General features: G+C 53.1%; 10 protein-coding genes across 10 annotated transcripts; 6 read left to right on the plus strand and 4 right to left on the minus strand.

The window, feature by feature from the left end:
* Positions 1 to 61: 61 nt before the first annotated feature.
* On the minus strand, positions 62 to 1380 carry N7498_001455 (uncharacterized protein; the record flags this gene model as incomplete). Its single annotated transcript, XM_058448518.1, has 3 exons — positions 62 to 462; positions 511 to 950; positions 1013 to 1380. 3 exons carry the CDS (start codon positions 1378 to 1380, stop codon positions 62 to 64), a joined length of 1209 nt encoding a protein of 402 aa, XP_058313929.1.
* Positions 1381 to 1763: 383 nt separating this feature from the next.
* Positions 1764 to 3147, minus strand: N7498_001456 (uncharacterized protein; the record flags this gene model as incomplete). The annotated part of the gene is made up of 4 exons (XM_058448519.1): positions 1764 to 2634; positions 2694 to 2821; positions 2887 to 2987; positions 3045 to 3147. 4 exons carry the CDS (start codon positions 3145 to 3147, stop codon positions 1764 to 1766), a joined length of 1203 nt encoding a protein of 400 aa, XP_058313930.1.
* Positions 3148 to 3346: 199 nt separating this feature from the next.
* On the minus strand, positions 3347 to 6069 carry N7498_001457 (calpain-like protease PalBory; the record flags this gene model as incomplete). Its single annotated transcript, XM_058448520.1, has 5 exons — positions 3347 to 4223; positions 4319 to 5250; positions 5317 to 5542; positions 5605 to 5966; positions 6025 to 6069. 5 exons carry the CDS (start codon positions 6067 to 6069, stop codon positions 3347 to 3349), a joined length of 2442 nt encoding a protein of 813 aa, XP_058313931.1.
* Positions 6070 to 6307: 238 nt separating this feature from the next.
* On the plus strand, positions 6308 to 7832 carry N7498_001458 (putative peroxisomal carrier protein). Its single transcript, XM_058448521.1, has 4 exons — positions 6308 to 6721; positions 6792 to 7336; positions 7389 to 7626; positions 7682 to 7832. Exons 1-4 carry the CDS (start codon positions 6618 to 6620, stop codon positions 7803 to 7805), a joined length of 1011 nt encoding a protein of 336 aa, XP_058313932.1. The 5' UTR covers positions 6308 to 6617; the 3' UTR covers positions 7806 to 7832.
* Positions 7833 to 8521: 689 nt separating this feature from the next.
* N7498_001459 (thermonuclease family protein) lies at positions 8522 to 9499 on the plus strand (the record flags this gene model as incomplete). Its single annotated transcript, XM_058448522.1, has 2 exons — positions 8522 to 8961; positions 9041 to 9499. Exons 1-2 carry the CDS (start codon positions 8557 to 8559, stop codon positions 9497 to 9499), a joined length of 864 nt encoding a protein of 287 aa, XP_058313933.1. The 5' UTR covers positions 8522 to 8556.
* Positions 9500 to 9849: 350 nt separating this feature from the next.
* N7498_001460 (adenylate kinase ADK2) lies at positions 9850 to 10913 on the minus strand. The gene is made up of 2 exons (XM_058448523.1): positions 10598 to 10913; positions 9850 to 10528 (listed from the first exon to the last, which is right to left on the minus strand). Exons 1-2 carry the CDS (start codon positions 10767 to 10769, stop codon positions 9927 to 9929), a joined length of 774 nt encoding a protein of 257 aa, XP_058313934.1. The 5' UTR covers positions 10770 to 10913; the 3' UTR covers positions 9850 to 9926.
* A 469-nt stretch (positions 10914 to 11382) lies between these two features.
* Positions 11383 to 12996, plus strand: N7498_001461 (DNA primase subunit PRI2; the record flags this gene model as incomplete). Its single annotated transcript, XM_058448524.1, has 3 exons — positions 11383 to 11572; positions 11627 to 12177; positions 12232 to 12996. The coding sequence occupies 3 exons, from the start codon at positions 11383 to 11385 to the stop codon at positions 12994 to 12996; spliced, it is 1506 nt and encodes a 501-aa protein (XP_058313935.1).
* A 655-nt stretch (positions 12997 to 13651) lies between these two features.
* sec23 (GTPase-activating protein SEC23) lies at positions 13652 to 16310 on the plus strand (the record flags this gene model as incomplete). The annotated part of the gene is made up of 7 exons (XM_058448525.1): positions 13652 to 13744; positions 13814 to 13944; positions 14002 to 14296; positions 14356 to 14832; positions 14884 to 15981; positions 16040 to 16233; positions 16286 to 16310. 7 exons carry the CDS (start codon positions 13652 to 13654, stop codon positions 16308 to 16310), a joined length of 2313 nt encoding a protein of 770 aa, XP_058313936.1.
* Positions 16311 to 16655: 345 nt separating this feature from the next.
* N7498_001463 (60S ribosomal protein uL11) lies at positions 16656 to 17271 on the plus strand (the record flags this gene model as incomplete). Its single annotated transcript, XM_058448526.1, has 3 exons — positions 16656 to 16659; positions 16722 to 17201; positions 17258 to 17271. The coding sequence occupies 3 exons, from the start codon at positions 16656 to 16658 to the stop codon at positions 17269 to 17271; spliced, it is 498 nt and encodes a 165-aa protein (XP_058313937.1).
* A 3037-nt stretch (positions 17272 to 20308) lies between these two features.
* Positions 20309 to 25343, plus strand: N7498_001464 (uncharacterized protein; the record flags this gene model as incomplete). Its single annotated transcript, XM_058448527.1, has 3 exons — positions 20309 to 21993; positions 22048 to 24655; positions 24714 to 25343. The coding sequence occupies 3 exons, from the start codon at positions 20309 to 20311 to the stop codon at positions 25341 to 25343; spliced, it is 4923 nt and encodes a 1640-aa protein (XP_058313938.1).
* Positions 25344 to 25418: the final 75 nt, after the last annotated feature.

Genomic DNA, 25418 nt, shown 5'->3' on the forward strand with positions numbered 1-25418 from the left:
TCCGGGTTTCCATTCGATCTGGGGTTCTTTAACTACATAGCAACCGAGGAAATGACCTTCTTCAGACCTCGGGCTTCAGGGTCACGCCGATCTCAAACTCGATCATGGTCAATTCACCATCATCCTTCGCTTTCCACGCACAAAAGACTCGATGGTCAAGCGCTTGCAGATCCGGCTTTCCTCGGCGAATTAGAAAGCTAACTCCGGACCAGTGCAAACGGACCACCGCGTACCGTCGTGACAGGCTGGGCATCTCGTTGTAAAGCTGGCGCGAAGCTTCGTCGCCGAACTTCTCTTCCATCTTATCGAGGAAGTCGTCCGAGTCACGGTAGAACTCGAAAGGTATGCACACGGGCTCTCGAGGGCTGGGGCTTTCCGATGAGGTCACCAAGAAGTAGGTGGCCAGCATGTTCGATCCGGGAAGCTTTCGCTGGCGCTGGATGACGTCCATAGTTGAAGGCGCTATTCATTAGTTAGCGATGGTCACATACTTGAGATGCTCCGTTTTACCATCGTTCAGGCAAAGCCCTACTAAGGCGCTCGGACGACCAGGCTTGGCCGGCGGATGTTTAGCAGTCATATCCATCATAACAGGCCGAGGGGCCAGAGCTTCAGTCATAGCACGCCGAGGGGCCATCAGACTTCCTTCCGTTCCTTCATGGGGAGTCAATGACCCTTTCATGGCCTCGGTACTCGAAATCGTCGGAGAAACACGCGTGTTGACATGGTTGACATTGAGACTAGTCTCAACGGCGTTATTGCCAGTGACAGGACCAGCGGCGTTTGACTCGTCCGGGTGAGAGCCGGTTACCTGAATACAATCAACAAAATTAAACCACAAAGGTGAATTCAGCAGAACCGTCAAATTGGGGAAGCTCACATCCTGCGCAACGGAAGCGCGTCGAGTCTTGGATGATTTCTCGAGGAGCAATACCAGAGCACTGGTCATGCTATGACCCATTATTAGCGATTGATTTGATACTTGCTCCTCTGAAGCAGACAAATAACTCACGGTTTCTTGTCTTGGGGAAATCTGCAAGCATCATTCCCGTCGAGACGATCTTCAATCAGATTCTTTTCTCGGTTTTCTTCTCCCCAATACTTGATTCCATATTCATCAAGAAACTCCATAGCGCACAGGCGACGTTGAGTCTCGTTATTCCGGAGATCGGCCCAAGAGTAGACGGACTGAACGTGGGTATTGAGCTGCCCACGGAGTTTATCCCAGGGCCCGGTTTTCATGTCAAAGAAGAGTCTGAATTCATCAAGCTTGCTCTTGCTGGAGAGCTCAGCTACCAAGTCTGCCAAAGCTGAGGGAGTCTGCTGGATCCCTTTGCCACTAGTCTGCATGCGTGCACTGGGGATGCTTGGTGGTGCCATCGCTCAATAATCTGGATTTAACGAAGCTGAAACAATAATTCAAGGGTGATAGATTAATCAGGTGCCAATTTGACCAGAAGAACAATGAAGGTGATAAAAGTTGAAAGTGGTGAGGATAAAAGAGAATGGAAAAGTAAAGGAAGGGTTGAGGGGAAGGTTGGGCGCAGGGTCGAGAAGTGAGAGAAGTGAGATGGACATCACTCACGACGATGAGCAAGTTTGTATCTACACTAAGAGGACAGGATACCCTCAGGCCTTATGAAGCGCCCTGCAACACATTTGGATAGGCTAAAGGATAAAACGTTTGACTGCGAGATTAAGACATGGTATACGCGGATTCAGAGCTGATACTACGCGGAAAAAGTAACTAAACATCGATACAATCACTCTGCGCCGAGGTATCTCAGAGAGTTTTTCAGCTCCTTAATAGCTGTATCAACATCGTCAAAGGTCAGGGCTGATACCGCCCACCGAGCATGTTTTTGCGCCAGAGTGATAGAGTTATCATCCACGCCATGCGAGGGCTGGCTCGGTGCAGCAGGTGGAGGAGCAATAGGAGCACGGGCAGGTGAAGCTGCGGGAGGTGGGATGTAGGCACTGGCACTAGTTGGATCGTAGAATGAAGCTGGGTTCGACGCTGGCACTGACGGACTCGCGGCCGGCGGTGGGAAGGACTGGAAGCTATTGGAAGGCTTTGAGGTGTGAGGTGCGTGGAATCCAGGCGTATCTGGTAGATTGGGGACTCCGCTCGACCCTCCAATGGTGCTCGGTGTCGAAGGCAGCTCCAGGCCACCCGAATGCTGGTCATCAATATCCATTCGTCCAGGAGAACCAGGCGCATTCTGCGGAACAGAGGGAATCTCCGGGGTCGAGGAAGCAGGCGGTCTTGGAAGTGAAGATGCGCGAGACGGGTGAAGAGACTCGTCGAGAGATGACTGACGGGCCATCTGTCGGCCTATGCGATCGGCTTCGTCTTGAATCTCCTCGACGGACGCCTGTCTTGGCTTGGATGCTTGCTCCGCCACGGATTCATCGAACGCTTGGATATCTGGATCGGCGACCTGGGCTTCCTCTTCCTCCTTTGGTGCGGGATTCGTCGCATTAGGATCCTCTCCGGCTTTGATTGCCTTCACAATTCGAACAGCATGGTATTTGGCGAACTTGATCCTTCCAGCAATCTCGGGGTCGATGTCGCCCCAGATCTGACATAGCTCGAGAAATGTAGCTGCTGCTTGGAAGGTGTCTGCTGTTTGCCTGCAAAAAAAAGAAAATCAGTCACGATGGCTTGATAACTACCCAACATGAATGCTCACTTAGTGACCTTGTTGGCTGTCATAGCCGCCTCGGCGCGACCGAACACCTCCAGTCCAAATTGCTCAACATAGGCACTTGCCGCGACGTTATCCGTTACTGTCTCGTTGTCGGGGTTCTCGGTTTTGAACTGTTTCCGTCGATGTCAGTCGAGCCCTTGAGGCCACGCGGAAGCGGAGTGGAGTTGCGACGAACCTGCTCCAGCCTATCAACCAGGTTAGTCGTGTAGAGCTTGATCTCGTCATCCGAGCTGTGAAGCCCTCTCTCGATTATCTGGTTCACGATATGGAAATTGCCTGTCGCATTGGCTGATCAGCTCCCATGTCCTAGTGCGGGGGATTGCGCACACTCACACCAGTAGGCCACCACCGGTTTCGCTTTTTCTATTTGCGCTGCACGTAGGGCGAAGCGCCCAATGTCGGCCGTTCTTAGCCCTGCGGGAATGCTGCTTGCCATATTCGAGTAGCTGAGGGTGTTTGGGGAGGAGACCTTTGGCAGATGACGTTTGGAGCTCGGTGCGATTCCACCGCCCGTGAGGGGAACGATAAAGGCCGCCTTATCTACAACTGCCGGTGATTGTAGCCTGAGGATTGTACTCATATTTCATCACTTAAATAGTTATTGTATTCGCTAGATGATGCAAAATGGGTCGCTCTTATACGTCTTCAATAATCCATTCCCCAATCTCCACCCGCTCCTCTGCCAGGGCCTCGACCTCGAAATGGTCTTCTACTTGTCCTCCAGGACCTCCGATGCGCTCAATAACAATCCAAATTTGGCCCCGCGAGTCCAGACTCGGTGACAAGTCGAAATCATCCACTCGAACTCCCGATGGAGAATCACAATGAGATCCGTCTTCCGAGACGGCGAGAGTCTTCTTATACGGTCCCTGTCCCAACTCCACAGTCATCAACACGGGCGACGAAGCTACTGATCGAGAGCCGATCATAGAGGATTTGTTCCGGGCAATGAGCTTTATGCGGGTCAGGCGAGATATTTGTAAAGGCGCCAACATTCGGTCTTTTCCGGGTGGCAGAATACCCACTCCAGACAGTGTGACTCGACGGCCTGCCGACTCGGAAGCTAATGGCTGCACCACGCACGGGATCTTGGATGAGATCCAGAGCGTGAAACGCCCAAGTTGATCCGGTGCAAATGTGGAGCAGACAATAGTGTACGTCCCCCTGTCGAGAGATCGTGTCTCTGCCAGAGCACATCCACGACGATAATCGCCGCTGTCTGCGATGATATCTCTGCTTCGAACTCTGGCGATTCGTTGACCGGTAGACCAGAAGAGCTTCACATGGGTTGCAAGCTCGGCTTCTGTGGATTCAAGTAAAATAGCAACGTCGGTTGTTTCAGAAACCTGAAGGCTGAATTGTGGATTGGAGGAATAGCGGGCTGACTCGGCGTTGCCGCCGGCGGTCAAGGCTGTCCAGGAGCCACTTGCTTTGTTCAAACACAAGTACTTGTCGAGCGAAGGGGCAAGTGAGACAGGAGAAGTCGAGAAGGCGGAGAGGGTGAAGTTTTGACTGGACGGTGGGAGAGATTGTTCCGAGATCACGGCCGTGTAGGTTGTCCGGGGGGCATCTCAAGTCTCATGAGAGTGTTAGGGGAGTCCACGTACGGTCCACGATGGAGGGCGCCATCACTCAAGGAGACTCGTTTGCCGTCCGCTTGGAATATGTAGATGCTGATGAATCCGAGCTCTCCGCCTTCTGGGCCATGATTCTTCAAGTAATAATGGTGATCCGTCTTAAAGTGCTTACCCAGCAACAGCCAGACCGTACCTCCCGACTCACTGTAAACAGAGAACTGCGGGTTCTTGACAAAGCACCCAGCAAGAACGCGCCCGTGAGACAAATCCCATGTGAAATGAACATCCTCTCGATACTTAAACAGCCCGGGGTTCCAATTGAGATAGAGATGTTGGAAGTTCTGCAAGACCTGTTCACAATCCATCCAAAAAGTCCCTGGCGAAAGAGACGGTGCGTCGGCCTTATGCCCACTGACGCGGTTCTGCATGATTTTGGGCTCTGCGCCAGCCCAGGGATTCTTTAGGAGGCATTGGCGACGTCCGTCGACCTCCTTCAGATCCAGAATCGCGTAGTCGTGCTCACTCACCAAGCCCAGACCTTGTTGTTCGAGCTCGGTTAACTTGCCGGTTCCAATCGTTAGAACCACATCGCCATATGAGAAGGCTCTGAATATCCGCCCCCAAATCTCGTCGGATGTGGCATCCTCATTATGTAGGAACACTTGCTCGGGAATCCAGCCAGTGAGCACCCATAGGTCAGTCCCCGAGTTGCTTCCCGGGAAGTCATAGCCGCCGCGAACTTTCAGGTAGGCCTTCTCGACTAGAGCAGGCCATAGAAAGTTGGGATTATTCCGGTCAATCACATGAAGTGAACGGGTTGTCCTGGAAGACGGCAGCCGGTCGTCTATAACCACTTTCCGAAAGCATCCGTTGAAATAGAAAGAGAAAATGTATTTCCCTGAGGGCGATAGAGTCGGTTCTTCGGTACTACCCTCACAAGGGTACATTACCGGCGAGGCGTGCTGCTCGGGTTAGTTTCGATCGCACCTAATCCGCGGGCGGAAGCAGGACAATGTTTCGGGCCATACCTTTCCCAGACCACGTTCTGATCTTGAGGTCGTCGCACAAAGGCTAGCAACTACCGAGCAGTCGGTCAACACATCTTGCACAAGATCGGTTGACCCGGTCACCGAGACAAATGCCTCAACATCTGGGGCCTGGTCCAATTTTCTTGCCCGCAGCAAGTCAGAGGGGCGTCTCCATCCCGCAAAGATATCACGCTGGCATTCAGATATGCGCAGATCTGGCGCATCCCTAAAACCAGTTAGAATGGTTGTATGGGTTGATCGTCGCCACTATATGAATGCAACACATACGTGAAAGGATCGCCGTCGCCGGTGACGAACTCCGATGGAAGCGGTGCGCGATCCCACGGGGGAAAAATGAAGCCGTTTAATTTGGCTCCCTCGAGGATGATGATCTCCTCACGGGTGGTGAGCTTCCGCTTGGATGTGGGGGGCCGCAAGCTGGGAACTGTTTGCCGAGCAACCGATTGCCAGTCGGCAGCAGCCTTGATCTTCTCGGCTCGGGTCAAGAGTTCCTTGCACTTGGAATCGAGTTCTTTCTTGTCATCTGCAGGTGCCAGGCGCAAGGCTCTCATATAGTGTTCGGTCGCATCGATGGCGGCATCCAGAGCCGCTTTCTGGGAGGTCGCGGTGGCTATGGCCCCCTCGGCTTGCTAACTGCCGGTCAGCTCACCGATAATCCGGCATTGATGGATCGGTATCGACGCATACCAGTGCTTTAGAAATGTTCGACTGTGGCCCGTGGGGTCTAGACATGGCGCGCTTGTTTCTAACGATCGCGTAGACCAGTGAAAGTTGACTACGGGATGTGGTTGGAGCCGACACGCCCCGCAAAAGAAAGCCCTGCGTTCATCTACTTCTGAGACCACACGCCGAATTGAACTCGGATTAGCTATAGCTTCTCGGGATAGACAAAATCAGCCAATTGTACCATATCCTCCGACCATTACCCTTCTCCTGTACACGTCGTGATCAGCGCCGATTCGCGGGTGCAGCAGGGGGACGCGGCGGACCTCGGCTTGTTTTGTCACCGCCGCGCCGAGGCCGATCTCTCATGCTTGTGGCCGGTTATCAGCTTCCTTCTCGGGTGACATCGGTGGCTATGACTTGAATTGTCGTGCTTGACTCCTTCACTTGTCGAGTCTCCTGGATCTTCCTGCTCGTCCTTTTTTCTCCTCCATCCACAGCTCTTCCGTCTTCGGAGCAAGTGTCGTTTAGAGGCCCCGCTCCGATTTCCCTTCCGCCCGCCTTTCTTTTGATCCGTCGCTCGTCGGGTCTGAACTGGTATTCGGTCGATATACACCATGACCGGTCAATCGAAACCTGTCCGCCTGTCTCCTTGGGGCAGCGCGGTTGCAGGCGCAACGGGCGCAGTCCTCGCCAACGCGATTGTATACCCGCTGGACCTGTAAGACCTTGATCCGATAAATTCCACATTTGAGAATCCGACCCGCTAACGCTTTTCTGTTTCACGCCAGGGTCAAGACGAAGTTGCAGGTCCAAGTCAAGCAGGTCAAGGGAGACGTTGGAACAGAAGAAGTCGAGCACTATGAATCGACCATGGACGCCATCAAGAAAATCGTCGAGAAGGAGGGTCCCACTGGTCTATACTCTGGAATCACGGGAGGTCTGCTGGGTGTTGCTTCCACCAACTTCGCCTATTTCTACTGGTACAGCATAGTCCGAACCCTCTACATGGCTTCAAACAAGAGCCCCAAGCCCCCCGGGACCGCGATCGAGTTGGGCCTCGGTGCGGTGGCCGGCGCGGTGGCCCAGATCTTCACCATCCCGGTTTCGGTCATCACAACCCGCCAGCAGACACAACCGAAGGAAGAGAAGAAGGGCCTGATTGAGACGGGTCGCGAGGTGGTCGAGAGCGAGGACGGCTGGACCGGCCTCTGGCGCGGCCTCAAGGCCAGTTTGATCCTCGTTGTCAACCCGGCCATTACCTACGGCGCATATCAGCGTCTGAAGGATATCTTTTTCCCGGGAAAGAACAGCCTCAAGCCTTGGGAGGCATTCTGTGAGTTAACCGGCTTTTGTCTTCGAATCCATATCCACTAACGCCGATTTAGTCCTTGGTGCCATGTCCAAGGCTCTGGCAACCATTGCGACTCAGCCTTTGATCGTTGCCAAGGTTGGCCTGCAATCCCGTCCGCCCCCAAGCCGAAAGGGCAAGCCCTTTAAGACCTTCGGGGAGGTCATGAAGTATATTATCGAAAACGAAGGACCGCTCTCTTTGTTCAAGGGCATCGGCCCGCAGATCACGAAGGGTCTGTTGGTGCAGGGTCTGCTGATGATGACCAAGGAGAGGTATGTTTTTCAGTCATGCTCTCTTTCTAGTATCCGTTTTCTAACATCTTCTTAGGATGGAACTCCTCTTCATTGTTCTGTTTGCCTATCTCCAGAAGATCAGGAAGGAGAAGCTTCAGAAGGCAGTTGACGCTGCTGCATCAACGGCCAAGACGAGCCTGCCTGCTACTCTGAAATAAGCAGTCTTTCTATGCCAATACTTCTTCGGAACCCATGGAATTTACTTCCAGACATTATTTGTGTTATTTTACGGCGTGTTGGTACTCCCTGTTACTGTACTCCTTTCGCGGTACTCCTGAACAGTCTAGACATTTCCGGCTCTGTCATTTGGAGAAAGTCGCACGATGTATCCTGCCATATTCAGAAATAGATTCCCTTTATTTACTAACGATGCTAAATACACCAGTCTATATAAAGTTATTTTCTCGATCTTGCAGTTATAACCGTACACTCTTACCTACAGCATTCCGTAAAATCCCTTTGGCAAGTATGTACCTACGTAGGTAGCCTTGACATAGTCAGATGACTGATCAGATCTTGTTGAGGGTAGTTCAGGTATGCAATACCCGTGGTTATTGAGATTAAAGACCCGAGGCTGTAAATTTCAAGCCTTAAAGCACTCCTACCAAAAGAATATATGTCATGCCACGACGTTTCTATACCCACTTTGACGTTTAATGTTGTAATTTGGCCCTGCTTCGGAATTTCTTAGACACAATGTCCAATCCTGGCAAAAATACTGAAACTGCACGTCAGGTTAACTGTCTAGCTCCAGAGATGGCCGAAAAAGCCGCGTAGTTGACCCTGGTCTACGGTCGCGTATCTTCGGCAACGATCGACAAGCCGTCTCCGACGTCCCAAGCGGTGATCACTTCTCCGCGACACCTCCCCAGCTCACCACGAAATCTGCCAGCAAGGGCATGGGACAGCATGAGATGGCCACCATGGAGCTCCGAGTCAAGCGATGACCAGAAGAAACAGCAGGAGTCTAGCTCCGCAAACTGGTCCTCCCACCCCACATCAACAAACAACTCCAGCTCTCCTCTCGACTGGACTGCTTTCACCGAACCCAGAACAATCTTCCCAACCCTTCTCTTGACTAGCGGTATACTACTCGCAGTACGCTTCCACCGCCGCTACCTGCGCCGCTTCCCCGATGCCCCCAGCATCTCGCCTTCGTTTCTCCGCCGCCGAACGGTCTTCGGTAAAGTGACTAGCGTTGGCGATGGCGACAATTTCAGAATATTCCACACACCAGGTGGCCGACTCGCCGGATGGGGCTGGTTACCATGGAAAAAGGTCCCTACCGCAAAGAAGGAACTCAAAGATAATACCGTTAGTCTCTCAACCAACCCGTTCTTTACACCCGCCCATGAGCCGCTCTTCCACGCTTTGCATAGCTAACACAAATTAGATCCATATCCGTTTAGCTGGAATAGACGCCCCCGAACTCGCACACTTCGGTCGGCCCGAGCAACCCTTCGCCCGCGACGCCCACGCCTGGCTCACATCTTACCTACTTAACCGCCGCATACGAGCCTTCATCTGGCGACAAGACCAATACCACCGCGTTGTGGGGAGTGTATACGTACGGCGAGCGTTCGATTTCCCACCATTTCGTCGTCGCGATGTCTCTTACGAGATGTTGAAGCGCGGGCTGGCAACGGTGTACGAAGCTAAAGTAGGCGCGGAGTTCGGAGGTGAAGCCATGGAAAAAAAGTATCGTCGTGCAGAATGGTGGGCGAAGAAAAGGTCTAAAGGTCTTTGGAAAGATTATCGTCGTATTGGGTCAGACTGGGAAAGTCCTAGGGATTACAAGAACCGCATGGGAATGGGCGATACCTCGGAGAATGGAGGGAAATCGAAATCTTGATCATGATTGTACATTTTACGATCACGGAACGAAGTCAACTGAATCAAATATTCAAGCATTTCTAGACATTGCGTTCACCTTTTCCTCTGTACCACCTTTTTCGCTTCGACTTTCTATACCCCCAGTGTTATGGTACGGCGCATGCGCTTGGTTATTGGGATACGTAACCGAGGAGACCATTGTAAATGATGTGCAAAAAAGCATGGGAAGGTTGCGACAGTAAGGTAAGGTAAGGTAAATTCCGCGTGTATCAATATAGTACACTAGGTTGAGTATAGCTGTACAAAGGTGCCGAAGCACTCCGATATCCTCCGGCCCTGAATCATGATCATAACACAGGGATAATAAAACCTAGGCAATCACCGCTAAGCATGTGCCCAATTTATCGGAGCGCAATTAAGAATATGTATACATGTAGACATTAGCCCTAGCAGAATCTTCGTTCAATTTCCGCGAACAGCTTGGGAGATATCTCGTCACTCGAGTTGCCCTCGACGCGCCAAAGGCACCCGCGCCGGTCGTAATGCTCAAGAAGAGCTTTGCTGGTCTCCTCGAATTTCCGCAGCCGCTGCTTCCATGTGTCGATAGAGTCGTCTTCTCTCTGTGTCAATGTTTCGCCCGTGACATCGTCCTTGCCGGGAACCTTGGGAGCATGGAAGTCTGTATTGTACACTCGCCCTGATGGCTCATGCACCCAGCGCGAGGCAATGCGTGCGAGAATCACGGATGGTGGCGTGAGGAGATGCACGACGAAGTTGACAGGGACTAAGGTATCAAGGCTTGTTGCTTGAGCGGCAGTGCGGGGAAATCCGTCGAGAATGAAGGAGGCTGTGGGGGAGATCTGGGGAAGTGAAGCGGTGGACTGCGAGGAGGATGTGGATGAGGAGTATGCAGAATTGGTAGACGAAGTTTCAGATGGCGAAGACCGTTGGAGCCAACCCTTGGATGCCAATTCGGAAGAGATGAGGCCGAGTATCATTGAGTCCGGGACCAGGTTGCCGGACTGCATTGTGGCCTCGGCTTGGACGCCTGTTGTTCAATTAGACTATAGATCCTTGATAGTGCATTCACATGGGTTCGAAGGCCTGTGCGACTTACCGAGCTGTGTTCTGCGACGCACATTCTCTCGCAAAAGATCACCCGAGCTGATGGAGGCCAGCTGCGGGAAGCGCATGAGCAGTCGCTCAGACTGCGTTCCCTTTCCTACACCAGGAGCACCGACGAGGATGATCCGCGCAGCCTTCTTCAGCTGCTTGGTTGTGTGCGACATACTGAGCGATGCCCTGCCAGTGGTGGCGCGGAGTGCTGTGCAGATGCTCCGCTATAAAACTCCCCCGGGTAATCCGTTCCTGGAAATGTTGTGGGGCGGTAGTGCTGGGGCCGGAGGTGTAAAGCAGAAGTAAAACGCGATGCTATCGCTGATGCATGGCAGAGAAAGGAACCGAGATAGCAGACATAAGCGATATAAGCAACAATGTCTAGCGCATATTACCAATTCGTGATTTTGTGGGGTTGGATGCGATTGCTTGCTTAGGCCTCCGGTGAGGAGCTCCGAGGGAATGTTAAATATCCGAGGGAAAGCAAAGAGAAATAGCCCAACAAGATCAGCTACAATACCCGGACAGACTATCGCAGTTATCAGCGAGGAGTATGATGGAGATGATCAGAAGAATGGGGATTCGGCAATCGAGGAAGCACGGGCGGCTCTTCACATGCGTCAATACTCTATTGTGGCCTGATTCCCAAGGCGTATAAGTCACATGACCAAGACCGGTCGCGCGGCGCGTGTCGCGTCGCCCAATTTGATAACGGGGGATCTTCTTAGGTAGCCCAGCGCTCGAGATCGGACTCTGGCCACACATTCACAACTCAGACTCGACACCATGATTCGACAGGACGCCCACCGCATCGACCCCAAACGCAGGGCAACTATCGACCACAAAAAAAGGCAATTCGCTGTACCAATCTACAAGCAGCAGGACTACCCGCACCGTCTGAACCTGTACGACACGCCGCCGACGGCTGAGATCACCCTCGAGCAGTTTGAGCAATGGGCCATTGATCGGTTAAGGAGTATGCATCATGCAAGCACATTTTTGTATGGCTAGCCACTAACACTTCACACAGTCCTGGCCGAGATCGAAGCATGCTCCTACCGCAATAAATCCCCCGGGGAGACCGACACTCAAATCACGCCCCTTCTCCAGAAATATCTCCCTCTCTCCTCCAATACCTCCTCTTCCAATGGTGCTGCCGACCTGCGTTTGAGAAATGAACGCCAAAAGGATCACTACTCACACTTTATTCTCCGCCTGGCCTTCTCCGCCACGGAGGACCTCCGCCGACGATTTGCACGCGCCGAGACCATGCTCTTCCGCTTTCGTTTCCAGAAGGATGACTCTCGAGAAAGACGTGCTTTCATTGACAGTTTGAATCTCGACTGGGAACCCGTGGGCGAAGAGGAACGAAACGAAATCGCCGAGCACCTGGCTAACTCGACGCCCGGTTTGCACCGGGTGAATGATGAGACATGGTACAAAGTCGACTGGGAGAAGGTCCCCGAGCTCGTCGAAAGACGGTCTGCGTATATGAGGAGGGGTAAGGCCTATGTTCCTGGAAGGGAACAGTTGAGTATGATCATGGCGGAGTTCACTGCCCGCCTGGAACGTTCGCTTGAGGTATCTCTTGATCATTTGTTCGCTACTCGAGGATTCTTAGCTAACAAAGTATAGCTCACTAGCCGAGCGCTTCCCCGTCTAGACGAGGATGACCGTCTCACTCCCATCCTCAACCACCTCTCCAAGAACTTCGGCAGTGCCGAATCTGTATACACCGAGAGCGAGGGACATGTCGATGGAGCGGAGATCAGAGCAAGCTCTATCGACTCCCTTTCTCAACATTTCCCACTGTGCATGCGCAGTCTACACATGAATCTGCGCAAGAACCACCACTTGAAGCATTTTGGGCGGCTGCAGTACACACTGTTCTTGAAGGGCATCGGTCTGTCTTTGGAGGAATGTATCCTCTTTTGGCGCCAATCCTTTAAGGGCAAAACCGACGACGAATTCAACTCTCAATACAAATACAACATCCGCCATGCTTACGGTGACGTCGGTGGTGATGTGAACCGTCGTGGCCGAGGATACCCTCCTTACTCGTGCCAGAAGATCCTGGGGGATAGCAACCCCGGCATTGGTCAAACCCATGGGTGCCCGTACCGCCACTACTCCGTTGACAACCTTGTCGGGCTACTGCAGGCAACGGGCGTAAGCGACAAGGAAGTTTTGCGGGGAGTGCGTGAGGATGTGGGCAAGCAACGGTATCACATTGCGTGCAACCGAGTCTTCGAGTCAACGCACAAGAACGAGATCAAGAAGGTCAAGGAGGACGGGACGTGGAGCCAGGCCGACCTGGACACCATCGTCCACCCGAACACCTACTTTAAGCGCAGCTACTTACTGAAGCAGTTGGCCAAAGCCCCGAGCCGAGACGCTTGAGCATGTGAATTTTTCATGAAGTTATGTCGGCCCATCACGTGCGATGGCTGTTCAATTGGCGTTGGGAAGGGATTGTACACAGAAGAACATGTAGGAAGTTTCAATTGCAATAGCATATTCATTATAGTCATAGTCATAGTCATAATCGATAAGGTTACAGAAGGTCTGTGACCACAGCTGATTCCCAGTGAATCCGAAAGGATCGGAACGACCTTTCAAAACCAGGTGCCCAGCAACGGGTCAAGTCGATCTTCGCTCGACGCGAAAACAACTCCATCATGGGAAAGAGTGAAGTTGTCGACAATAAATATTATATTTGGGTCGGCGTGGAAGAAATTGAAGAAAGAAGAGAAAGTGAAAAGCGCCGAGATTTTAACGATGTTTGGATACGGCGGGCGGCAGAGACCAGGAGCGCTGCAACCTGGCCTTAATGGGGGCATCTCCTCACACAACTGCCTCAACTCCACCTTGTGTTCGATCCTCTTTAGTCATTCGGGGCTGTCTTCCTGGGAACTGGGTTATGCTCCGTGTTTCTTTTGTCTGTGCCTTGGAGTAGTCCGATTCCCACTTGCCTGCGACTCGACTCGCTCCGTCTAACCGACCCCCTCCTCCCCTTGTCAACACCGGTCCAAGACCTCCACCGCCACCCGCTACAATGGATTTCGAGGCCCTGAAGGATCAATGGAGTGATGTGGAAGACCGTGATGGCATCCGGCTGAGCTGGAATACTTTCCCGAGCTCTCGCATGGTTCGATAATCCCATATGGCTGCTATACTGCAGTCGAGTGTCGCGTCATCCCTAACTTTGTATCTATAGGAAGCTTCTCGCTTGGTCGTCCCCATTGCTGCCGTCTACACCCCCCTGAAGGAGAAGCCGGATTCCCCATTGCTTCAATATGAGCCGGTGACTTGCAAGCAGCCCTGCCGGGCGGTGCTCAACCCGTATGCGTATGTGCCGTTGACTCTCTCTCCCCGCCTTGCGGTGAACTGACATCCCCTGTCTAGCACCGTCGACATCCGCGCCCGGATCTGGATCTGTCCCTTCTGTTTGATGCGCAACCCTCTTCCGCCTCACTATAAGGATATTACGGAGAACACGATACCCCCCGAGCTCCACCCCTCCAGCACCACGATTGAGTACCAATTGGCACGGCCCGCCCCCGCTCCTCCGATCTTCCTGTATGTGGTCGATACTTGCCAGGAGGATGACAGCCTGCAGGCGCTCAAGGACTCGCTCGTCATGAGCTTGTCTCTGCTACCGCCGAATGCGCTGGTTGGTCTAATTACCTATGGCACAATGGTAGGAACAGCAACCCCTGTCTAGGATATCAACACTCAAATGCTGACTCTTGTCAACAGGCCCAAGTGCACGAGCTCGGCTACACTGAATGCGCCAAGTCCTATGTGTTCCGAGGCAACAAGGACTACACCGCCAAGCAGGTGCAGGAGATGCTAGGCCTTGTTCAAGGTGTGCGACCCGGCATGCCCCCTCAGCAACAACCGCAGCGTCCTCCCCTCCCTCCGGCTGCGCGCTTCCTCCTGCCCGTTCAACAGGCCGAGTTTCAGATCACCAACGTCCTCGAGCAATTGCAGCGTGACCCCTGGCCCGTGGCCAACGATAAGCGTGCCCTTCGTTGCACCGGTGTGGCCTTGAGCGTAGCTGTTGGCTTGCTGGAGACCTCCTTCCAAAATGCTGGAGGCCGCATCATGAACTTTGTCAGTGGTCCCGCCACCGAGGGACCTGGTAATGTCGTTTCTCCTGAGTTGAAGGAGCCGATTCGATCGCACCACGACATCGATCGCGACAACATCAAGTACTACAAGAAGGCTGTTAAGGTAAATCTTCACAGAATACCAAATTTGTGTGTTCCAGCTGATCGTGATTAGTTCTATGACAACCTTGCCAAGCGCGCCGCAAACAACGGTCACATTGTCGACATCTTCGCCGGATGTCTGGATCAGGTCGGTCTTCTGGAAATGAAGAACCTCTCCAACTACACCGGAGGTCATATGCTTCTTACGGACAGCTTCACCTCCTCTCAGTTCAAGCAATCCTTTGTTCGTGTGTTCGACAAGGACGTCAATGACAACCTTCTTATGGGCTTCAACGCCTCTCTTGAGGTCCTTACAACCAAGGAGCTCAAGGTCACAGGTCTTATTGGTCATGCTATCTCACTGAACAAGAAGTCGAGCTCTGTGGGTGAGACGGAATGCGGTATTGGTAACACATGTGCCTGGAAGATGTGCGGTATCGACCCGTCTTCCAGCTATGGTGTATACTTCGAGATCGCCAACCAGGGTGGCCCCGCCGCTGTGCAGCCCGGCCCTCAAAGAGGCATGATGCAGTTCTTGACATACTACCAGCATTCCTCCGGACATTACCATCTCCGGGTGACCACAACAGCACGTCCCCTCAGTGGACCTGCAGGTGACCCGACGCTGGCACAGTCCTTTGACCAGGAGGCCGCTGCCGTACTCATGGCCCGTATCGCCGTCTTCAAGGCCGAGGTTGATGATGGCCCGGATGTCCTGCGCTGGGTGGACCGCATGCTGATTCGACTGTGCTCGCGGTTCGCCGACTACCGCAAGGACGACCCGACATCATTCCGTCTGGAGAAGAACTTTACTCTCTACCCACAGTTCATGTTCCACTTGCGACGAAGCCAGTTCTTGCAGGTATTTAACAATTCCCCCGACGAGACTGCTTTCTACCGCCATGTTCTGAACCACGAGGATGCTGGCGACTCCCTGGTCATGATCCAGCCTACGCTCGATTCCTACTCTCTGGAGGTTGAGGGTAGCCAGCCCGTGCTGTTGGACTCTGCTTCCATCCAGCCCGCGCACATTCTTCTTCTCGACACCTTCTTCCACATTCTTATTTTCCACGGCGAGACCATTGCCGAATGGCGGAAAGCTGGTTATCAGGATCAGGAGGGCTACGAGAACCTCAAGGTGCTTTTGGAGCAGCCTAAGGAGGATGCTAGGGTTCGTGTCTACAACTTTCCCTCCTTTATTTTGGGTTTCCTTACTGATAGCTTTACAGGAACTGATTGCCGATCGTTTCCCTCTGCCCCGTTTCATTGTCTGTGACGCCGGTGGCTCCCAGGCCCGTTTCCTGCTGTCCAAGCTGAACCCGTCAACCACCCACACCACCGGTGGTTATGGCGGCGGCGTATCGGCACAAACCATCTTCACTGATGACGTGTCGCTCCAAACGTTTATGGATCACTTGATGAAGTGGGTATTATCTTTTCCGATCAAGCAAGCTCCTCTTACTAACTGCTTTTAGACTTGCGGTGTCCGGTACCAGCTAGTTTTGTAATGAAACGATAGCCATGAGAGCAAAGGGCGGTCCTACATCAACCCCTTCGGGTCTTGTGTATCTTTAGCGGTGATTAAGCTCTTTTTTTGCAATATAGTAGTAGATTGAATGGATTGATACCAAGGCAACCTTGAAAGCATGCTACCCGATCGGGTCATTCTAGGTCATGTGATTGGGGCTGTGCCCTAACTCCTTTAACGGGGCCAACTTTCGCTTAGAGAGCAGCAAGTGGGTCCCCAAGAGAACTTCCATTAATTCCGCCGCGAGTTTTCTTTCCTTCTCTTCCATCCATCCCCTTCGACAATCCAAGGCAGATCGACTACCTCTCGCACTCGCCATGCGTGAGTATCATCCCCTTGGTCAGCCTTTCAATGGCGGCGGCTAATCTTCCTTCTGTAATTAGCTCCCAAGTTCGACCCCAATGAGGTGAAGATCATTCACCTGCGTGTGACTGGTGGTGAGGTCGGTGCCCAGTCCGCTCTGGCTCCCAAGATCGGTCCCCTTGGTCTGTCTCCCAAGAAGATTGGTGAAGACATCGCCAAGAACACTGGTGACTGGAAGGGTCTCCGTGTGACTGTCCGTCTCACCATCCAGAACCGTCAGGCCGCCGTCTCGGTTGTTCCCTCCGCCTCTTCCCTTGTCATCAAGGCCCTCAAGGAGCCCCCGCGCGACCGCAAGAAGGAGAAGAACATCAAGCACAACAAGTCCGTCCCCTTCGATGAGATTGTTGAGATTGCCCGTATCATGCGCCACCGCTCCATGGCCAAGTCTCTCCAGGGTACCGTCCTCGAGATCCTCGGTACTGCCTTCTCCGTCGGCTGCCAGGTCGACGGCCGCAGCCCCAAGGACGTCTCCGATGACATCCACGCTGGCGAGGTCGATGGTAAGTTTTTGATTTATTTCCCCCCATATCCGACCAACATCTAACAGTTGGCACAGTTCCTGAGGAGTAAATCACTCCCTTGAATGGAAAAGAGGTGGCTATCTGCTTTCGTAACGACATTGTCTCCATGATGCGGAGCTAGTTGCAGAATACGACTGTTGCCTCAAAAAAGAAAAGCAAACCATGTTCATGAGTCATGACCTTGATACCTTTTTCCTTCGCGTTTCCTGCGAATGTTGGAATGAACCAATTCATCATTCGCATTTCCTTTCCGGTTGTATACTTCTTTCTTCCCATTTCCTGATCCTTCCAGTATTCCCTCTCGCTCTAGCCTCCATGGCGACGAGGATACTGGAAGCCGTACTGCCCCGATGCAGCCCAACCCCCATCTCCCTCGAGGAACCTTCACAACACTCTGGCCCTTACCGTTCTCTCCTTGCGAGGTTTGAACTTTACCATATGTGGTATAGGCTTATTTTAAGTGAAGGAGAGCAACCCCGACCCATTACTCACCGCGGTAGCCTTGGAGTCCGGCCTTCTGGTTGGGCTTTGTGGCTACAGTGGTCCATATACGGGTCTACATCTCGAGTCTCGGATTTATCTGATCTCTTGTAGATTGTAAAGCACATTTAGTTCATGCTGGATTAGTTGATTAATTTTTCATTCGCGGGGCTGTCGGCCAATTGACATATTCTGCGAATCAAAAATAATCCAGTCAATCAACCACTCAGTCATGCCTAATTTAATTTGAAAGTTTAATTTTCCATCTCAGTCCACGGTTCTTCGATACCTACTCTATCTTGTCCACTTGCATATACTTACCGCCTTATCAAGGCCTCCGAACCTTGGAAGGTTCCAGGCTGGACGTCCCAAGGTTGCGAGCGCTACATGTACTCAGTACCTATGTAGATACCTATCACTTCGTACTTCTACAGCGCTTTCTGCGAGGATAGATATATATAGGTCACAACGATATAGCCCAAGGTTGCATGACTCGAATGCACGCTTCAAAGCTGGAATATATATTCGGTCATTCGCACCGGTGTTTCAACTGTGATCGCTCACGCAGCAGTCCTCCGTATATTTTATATGGGTATCTCCACGCGCCCCGAACCCCCACCGCCATATGGCGATGAGCTTGTTTGCGCCATCTTGGGTTCGGCCAATGCTGCCAGGATTATCTGAAACCACCAAACGGCTGTTGAGGACTTGCGTACAAAGCAAAAGAACCATGCATGACAAATAAGGCTCAAGCAATCCGGCGCATGACTAGGGGCCACGACGATTGGACCACTGTCTTGCACTGTGTACATGAAGCGGGCTGTGCCCGCAATACCTGGTCCTTCCTACAGAAAAATAAAATATAAAAGTGTACTCCGTAGCGTCAGCAAGACCACGCACACAGCTGGCCCCAGGAGAAGGGACTCCACACACCCGACGATCATTGCTCGGATCCCCCTGGCTGCTTGTGCGTGGGCTATCCACCCATCCACCGGGGGGTGGTGGGCCGGGTGCTGCATATTCGGTGGCCCATGATGTGCACGGTGACTGCTACAGTTTTAGTGCGCGCCGGTACTGGGTAGTGTCACTGGTCTTTGGTCATCGAGGGCCGGGCAATATCGAAGTTGGACAAATGAGCGCTCGACCACAGGAACTTTCTTTCATTGCCTTGTTTCATGGTACCTGTTTCCCCCTCGGCGCCTGTATCACCCGACTTGCATGCCATGCAGACGTTAGGACCCAGGATACCTACAGTGGGGTGTGTCGAGTTGAGTTTGCCGATCTTCTGGGAGAAAAAGTCGCGGTATGGAAGAGACCATTCTTTCCCGCTACGACCGTGGAGAGCTATGCTCATTACATAGCTGCCGAGCCACGCTCTGGGGATACGAGATGGCCCAGAGCGAAGTGGCGCTCGTCAGAAAGAAAAAAAGAAAAAGAAAACCTTTAATAATACAGAACAGGGATCGGGGCATCCTTGCAACCCCAGAATCCACCCGGATAGGAAAGGATGCGCTGCGGCGGACTAGCTAACAGGGGGCTGCGTCTGTCACCGAAATTATGGAATTGGCGGTGGCTGCAGGGCGCCTAAACCGATATACCAGGGTTTGGTACGGGGTGTCTTGAGTACATTTGTTTTGGTGAAGGGAAAATGGTCGAGTATCAAAGGCGCATAATATGAAAAGAAAGGTAGAGAAAGGACTGGCCAGCCAAAGACGGAAACGGGCTCGACTCGATCATCGTACTGTAGCGGGGCGACACCGATCCTTGACTAGTCGACCGGGCGGAACCTGTGGACCACTGACGTTGGCCGCAGGATGGAGACTCCAGCCAGAGGATGGTTCAGCCGTTGGATCGAGTGGGTCGGTGGAGCAGCGAGGTGAGTGAGAGAAGAGGGTGAGGGAAGGAGATAGAAAGAATAGGGGTTGAAGGGAGATGCAGAGATAGAACACGAGAATAAAACCAAGAAAATAGAAAGATGGAGAGAGAGAGGGGGGATGCGTTTTTATGTAGTTGATCGGAGGAAGATCAACCAAGTGATGTGCAATCCTTCATCTGGCGGACTCCTCCACTCGGCTTGGCTGGAGGCCCGCTCCAACTAGCACTTTCTACTCTATTCCCCCTCTCGACCCATTCTCTTCCCCCTCTATCTCTTCTCTCTTTGTAACTATTCTCCTTCCTTTCGCGCCCTCGCCCAATTCCTGCCAAGGTCTCGCCTGCATATCACTGCCCCCCTCCGTTTCGGCCGCTGGCAGATCACCGCGCCACTCCCCTTCTCCCTTGCGTCCTCCGTGAATATCGAATCTGCTCGACTTGGGCTTCTCCTATCTTTATCAACCTTCCCCTCGATCGCGTGGACGACCACCTTGCGATCCCTCGATGACGATACTGTGAGCCGGTCGCTTTACTCACGTCTCCAAGACTAGCTGTGTGGCCGTGGTCATACCCATAATGAGGTGTCGAAAACGCTTCAAGGAGGATGCTTGTTGATTACCCATCAATCTCGACTGATTCTTAGTTGATATTCTCGACTGTCGCCTCTGCGACCTCGGCCTCTCGCCAAGGAAACGGACCGTGGTGGTCGAGGAGGTGAACGAGACAAAAAAAAGATGTTTCCGACCGTCGCGCCTTTCCCTTCGGTTCAGCCGCATCACCACATCCACCACTATCCCGCCCACGATGCCATGCATCAGCCTTATGATGTGAACGACCCCGCTTATTACTCTCATAATGACCCATTCATGCATTCCTTTAATCCAACATCCCGCTTACGTTTTCAAATGCCGCATCCTGTCCAACGCCTCGATCCTCGCGACGCCACGGGCTCGAGTTCGAACGCAAACGCCGCGGGGGAACATGCGCTTAGGAGGAAGACCCCAAACGGAACCCTGGCAGCCGGTTACGATGGAACCCCAGGCGACACCACGATCCAGCCCGCACCAAAGCATATCTTGGTCTCGCCGCTAGAGTCCGGGCAATTTCTTCCTGCGCAGGCGGGCCTGCAGCCGGAAAACTGGCAACCGCTTCCCCTCGATCAAGCCATATCCACACATATGAACTTCCCGCCCGTCTTCAAAAACGAGGCGGGCGACCCGATTGCCGCAGGAGAGGTGATCCAGGATGCGAATGGGGCAAGCTGGGTTCGTCCCGTCAACTATCCTCCGGGGGTCGACTCGGTGCTTAATCAAAGCTTGCCCCTCCAGGCGACCCAGCGCTTCCTTCTGCACAATGGGGCCTATATTCCGACCGTTCTTCCTGCAACTTTGCAGCAGTGTGTTGGACCGACGGCGTCTGCTGGGGCCGGCCCATTTGGTCCATATTGGCCGGACGGTGCATACATTCCCTACCGCCCTGTAGCATTCCGCGATTCACGTTTCGGCTCTCCTAATCCCAACGGACAGCCTCAGTCCCTCTTCGATATCAACCAGCAGGCCTTCAACCATGCACAGATCCCGTTGGACACTCGCTCGGACTCGGGATTTGCATGGGGGCAATCTGCAACCGGTGTTCCTCCCCAAAATCCTCTCATGAAAGCACGTTTCCCTCCACGCCATTCGGATCTGTTACCATTCCATGTCCGCGCCAATCGATCCGTATCATCCTACCCTAATCCTCTCAACAATGAACCTATGTCCTGGACTGGCCGCCCACCAGTCCACGGCTTCCAACCCCCAGGGCCAGCAGTGGTTGCCAACACTGAATTCAAGGAAAAGGTTATGTCCTGGGCACATGGTGTCTACGTCGACCTTCTCGCAACTATCCACCAGGCTCGCCGCAACAGCATCTCCAACGGTGGCGCGGACGGTCAGAACCCTCGTTTCCTAAAACCGAACATATACCCGAAGCCTCCTCGCCAACCAGGTCTCGATTTCTCGCAAAGTAATGCCCCCGAAATCCACCGTCACAATAGCTACCCGTGCAGTCAATATGATGTACAAAGGCAGAAATCGGGTCTTATGGCAAACCTGCGAAAGGGAGATCCTCAAATGAACGTTCAGGGCCGACGTCCATCATTGAACCAATTTTCTCAAGCCCACCGCGCGTCAGACTCGCAAATGCGTGATGTCGGGCGCTTTCCAGGTGCATCGGCCCACCGATCCTCCAGCACTCTTTTCAACGACGGCTCTCCAGTTACCAATGCAGCATCTGCCTTGGAAATGCTATCTCATCTATGCATGGAAAGTCATTGGGAATGGACTGATGGGATACTTCTTGGCGGCTGTTTGGCTTATGGTTTAGGTGACTACAACAAAGCCATGCGCTGGTATTCTAGGATTATCGCACGCGATTCAACGTGAGTATATTTTTTTCAAAACTTTTGGTTTTGATGCTAACTTTGTCAATATAGACATGTGGAGGCCATCTCTAACCTTGCTGCCACCTTGTTGGCCCTTGATCGGCGAGAGGAGGCCTTGCAGAATTGGCTTCGTGCCGTGAAGTTGCGCCCGAGTTTCTTTGAAGCTGTTGAGCATTTGATTGGTCTTTTGTGCAGCAGCCACCGGGGCAAAGAGGCTGTCAACATCATTGATTTTGTCCAAACCTCTCTTCGTCATCCAAAGGATGGAGATTGTTTCAAGACGGATGAGCATGCTAGCGAGCCCGAGAGTGATGCCGAGAGCAACGTGTCCGATGTGTGCATGTATGACAATGCATCCTTTGATTATGATGACGATATGGGACGAGGGCCGACTTTGAACCCGGGCTCGCCTGAAACGACGCCTGTCGGCTTCGCCACGAGTGGATATGCCATCCCGGGCTCGGACAATGGGAGAATGCTCGCTCTGATTCACGCCAAGGGCAACATGCTCTATGCACTTGGTGACAATGCTGCCGCTGCGACCGCGTTTGAAGATGCCGTCTTGATTGCCGCTGGAAGAAGACGGCACGGTGTTCAGAGTCTTATCAAACAGATTTTCGCTGCCTTTGCCCCCGGATCGAGTAACGGATATCACCAACCGGAGCCAGGTTCCGGGGAGAGCGTTCTTCTGTATCCGGACAGAGCTCTGCAAACTGCGAAGCTCGTGTTCCGGGCTAGCAGTGGCACGCCGCCGGGACTTAAGTACGTGGCCGAGGGAATTTCCAGGAAAGCTGCCATCTCAACTACCAGTAACTCTCTGCTCTCCCTGGCAAAGATCTATCAGGACGGCATGTCGACTGTCTCGTCCAGCGCACCGAGATCTGCACCCGGCGTGCGGGATATTCTGGCCCTGTACTACCTTTCCCTTTCCCTACAGCCAAGTCCATCCACTGCGAACAACGTTGGTATCTTGCTCGCCGGAATCCAGAACAATCCGCCGGCTCGAGGGCTGGTCCGTCCCAATGGCGAAAGCCAACATCCGGAGATCCCTGGTGTGGTGCCTGGAAGCGGGATTTCCCTCGCACTGGCGTACTACAACTATGGGTTGCATCTCGACTCCCGTCATGCCCACCTCTACACAAACCTGGGCAGTTTGTTAAAGGACATTGGACAGCTTCAGGCTGCCATCAAAATGTACGAGCAAGCTGTCCAGTGCGATGGCAATTTCGATATCGCTCTTGCCAATCTGGCCAACGCTGTTAAGGATGCCGGTCGGGTTAACGATGCCATTTCATACTACAAGCGCGCTGTCAAAGTGAATCCTGAATTTGCTGAAGCTGTGTGTGGGCTGGCCAACGCGCTAAACTCAATTTGCAACTGGGTCGGCCGTGGTGGCATTGTCAACGGGCATGGCTTCCGTGATCGCTGGCATGTGGATGACAAGGGGATGCTTCGAGATGCTCAGAGCAACGACACCGGTACTGGCTGGATTAAGCGTGTCGTGGACATTGTCGACCGACAACTCCGTGAAGGCGAATACTGGGGTCGTGGACTCCTGACATCTCACACGGCTGAACAACTGTGTTCTCAGTTGGCTACCGCATTGGACTCGGGCCGCTTTGCCTCCAGCCGACGATCATCCCTGGTCAAGGTCCTTCAATCATGGGCCGGACAGAAATGGGAAGGGTCGCGCATCGTCCGACTCATTGAGCGTGCCATCCGGTCAATTACATGGCAATGGTACCAGGACCGCTATGTCTATGGCAAAGACTACCCTACCTCCAAATACCGCCGGCCTCAACTCCCAGCAGCGCTCACTGCGCCAAACGCGCCGACGGTCCTGCCTTTCCACACCTTCACCTGTCCGTTATCTGCGAAGCAGATTCGCCAGATCTCACAGCGCAACGGACTTAGAATCTCATCATCTACTCTACGATTACCCTGGCTCCCGAGCACCGTGTTCCCACCCCCGTCGCCCCCAAATCCTTTCCTCAAAGTTGGCTATGTTTCGTCGGACTTCAACAATCACCCTCTGGCGCATTTGATGCAATCGGTGTTTGGATTGCACAACACGAAAAAAGTAAGAGCATATTGCTATGCTACTACCGCCAGCGACAAGTCCGTCCATCGCCAACAGATCGAGAAAGAGGCTCCCGTCTTCCGTGACGCGAGTGGATGGTCGGTTGACCGGTTGGTCCGGCAGATTGTTGACGATGGAATTCACATCCTCATCAATTTGAACGGTTACACCCGTGGAGCCCGCAACGAGGTCTTTGCCGCTCGGCCTGCGCCCATTCACATGTCTTTCATGGGATTTGCCGGCACTCTTGGTGCCGAGTGGTGCGATTATATCCTCGCCGATCAAATTTCAATCCCACCCGAGACTCTGAGCCCTGGTCGGCGAACCGCGCGCATCGAGGACCGTATCCTTGAGGAGGACAATGGCGAAGATCTCGATGACTGGGTTTATGGCGAGAAGATCGTGTATACTCGTGATACATTTTTCTGTTGTGATCACCGACAGAGTGCACCGGATGCAGGAGAACGACTGCTCACATGGGATGAGGAGCAGGTTCGGCGCTGGAGAATGCGGAAAGAGCTGTTTCCCAAGCTCAGCGATGACACCATCATCCTGGGAAACTTCAACCAGTTGTACAAGGTGAGCCTTCTCTTCGATTGATCGGTCTCAATTTCACCAGTTACTGACATTGTGCTAGATTGAGCCCACGACATTTAGGACGTGGTTGCGCATTTTGGCGCGAATCCCCAATGCCGTGCTCTGGCTGCTGCGGTTCCCAGAGACTGGCGAACAGAACCTTCGGGACACTGCCAAGGCGTGGGCGGGCGATGAGACGGCTTCGAGGATCATCTTCACCGACGTCGCGCCGAAGAACACGCACATTGCGCGAGCGAAAGTCCTGGATCTGTTCCTCGATACACCCGAGTGTAATGCACACACGACGGCCACCGACGTCCTCTGGAGTGGAACGCCGCTGCTGACCTTGCCACGATACAATTACAAGATGTGCTCACGCATGGCGAGTAGCATCCTGAGCAGTGCGCTCCCCAAAACCGAAGCGGGGCGGCAAGCACGCAAGGAGCTGATTGCCTCGTCGGACGACGATTACGAGAACAAGGCCATCCGGCTTTGCATCGACTTGCAGTACGTCCCGGGCGGCGAGGGCCGATCCCGCGGCCGTCTGGCGGATATGCGACAGATGCTGTTTATGCAGCGACATAAGAACAAGCTCTTCGACACGGCCCGCTGGGTGCGTGATCTGGAAGAAGCTTACGAAGCAGTGTGGGCGCAATGGGTGAACGGCGAAGAAGGCGATATCTTGTTATGATATGCACAGCGAAATTATACCCCTTGAGCGATTTTGATTATGATTATGATTTTTTTTTTTCTTGTGGTTTTCATC

This window comes from Penicillium cinerascens, assembly GCF_028974065.1.
Source record: "Penicillium cinerascens strain IBT 15544 chromosome Unknown contig_16_segment0_segment0, whole genome shotgun sequence".
Classification (NCBI taxonomy): domain Eukaryota; kingdom Fungi; phylum Ascomycota; class Eurotiomycetes; order Eurotiales; family Aspergillaceae; genus Penicillium; species Penicillium cinerascens.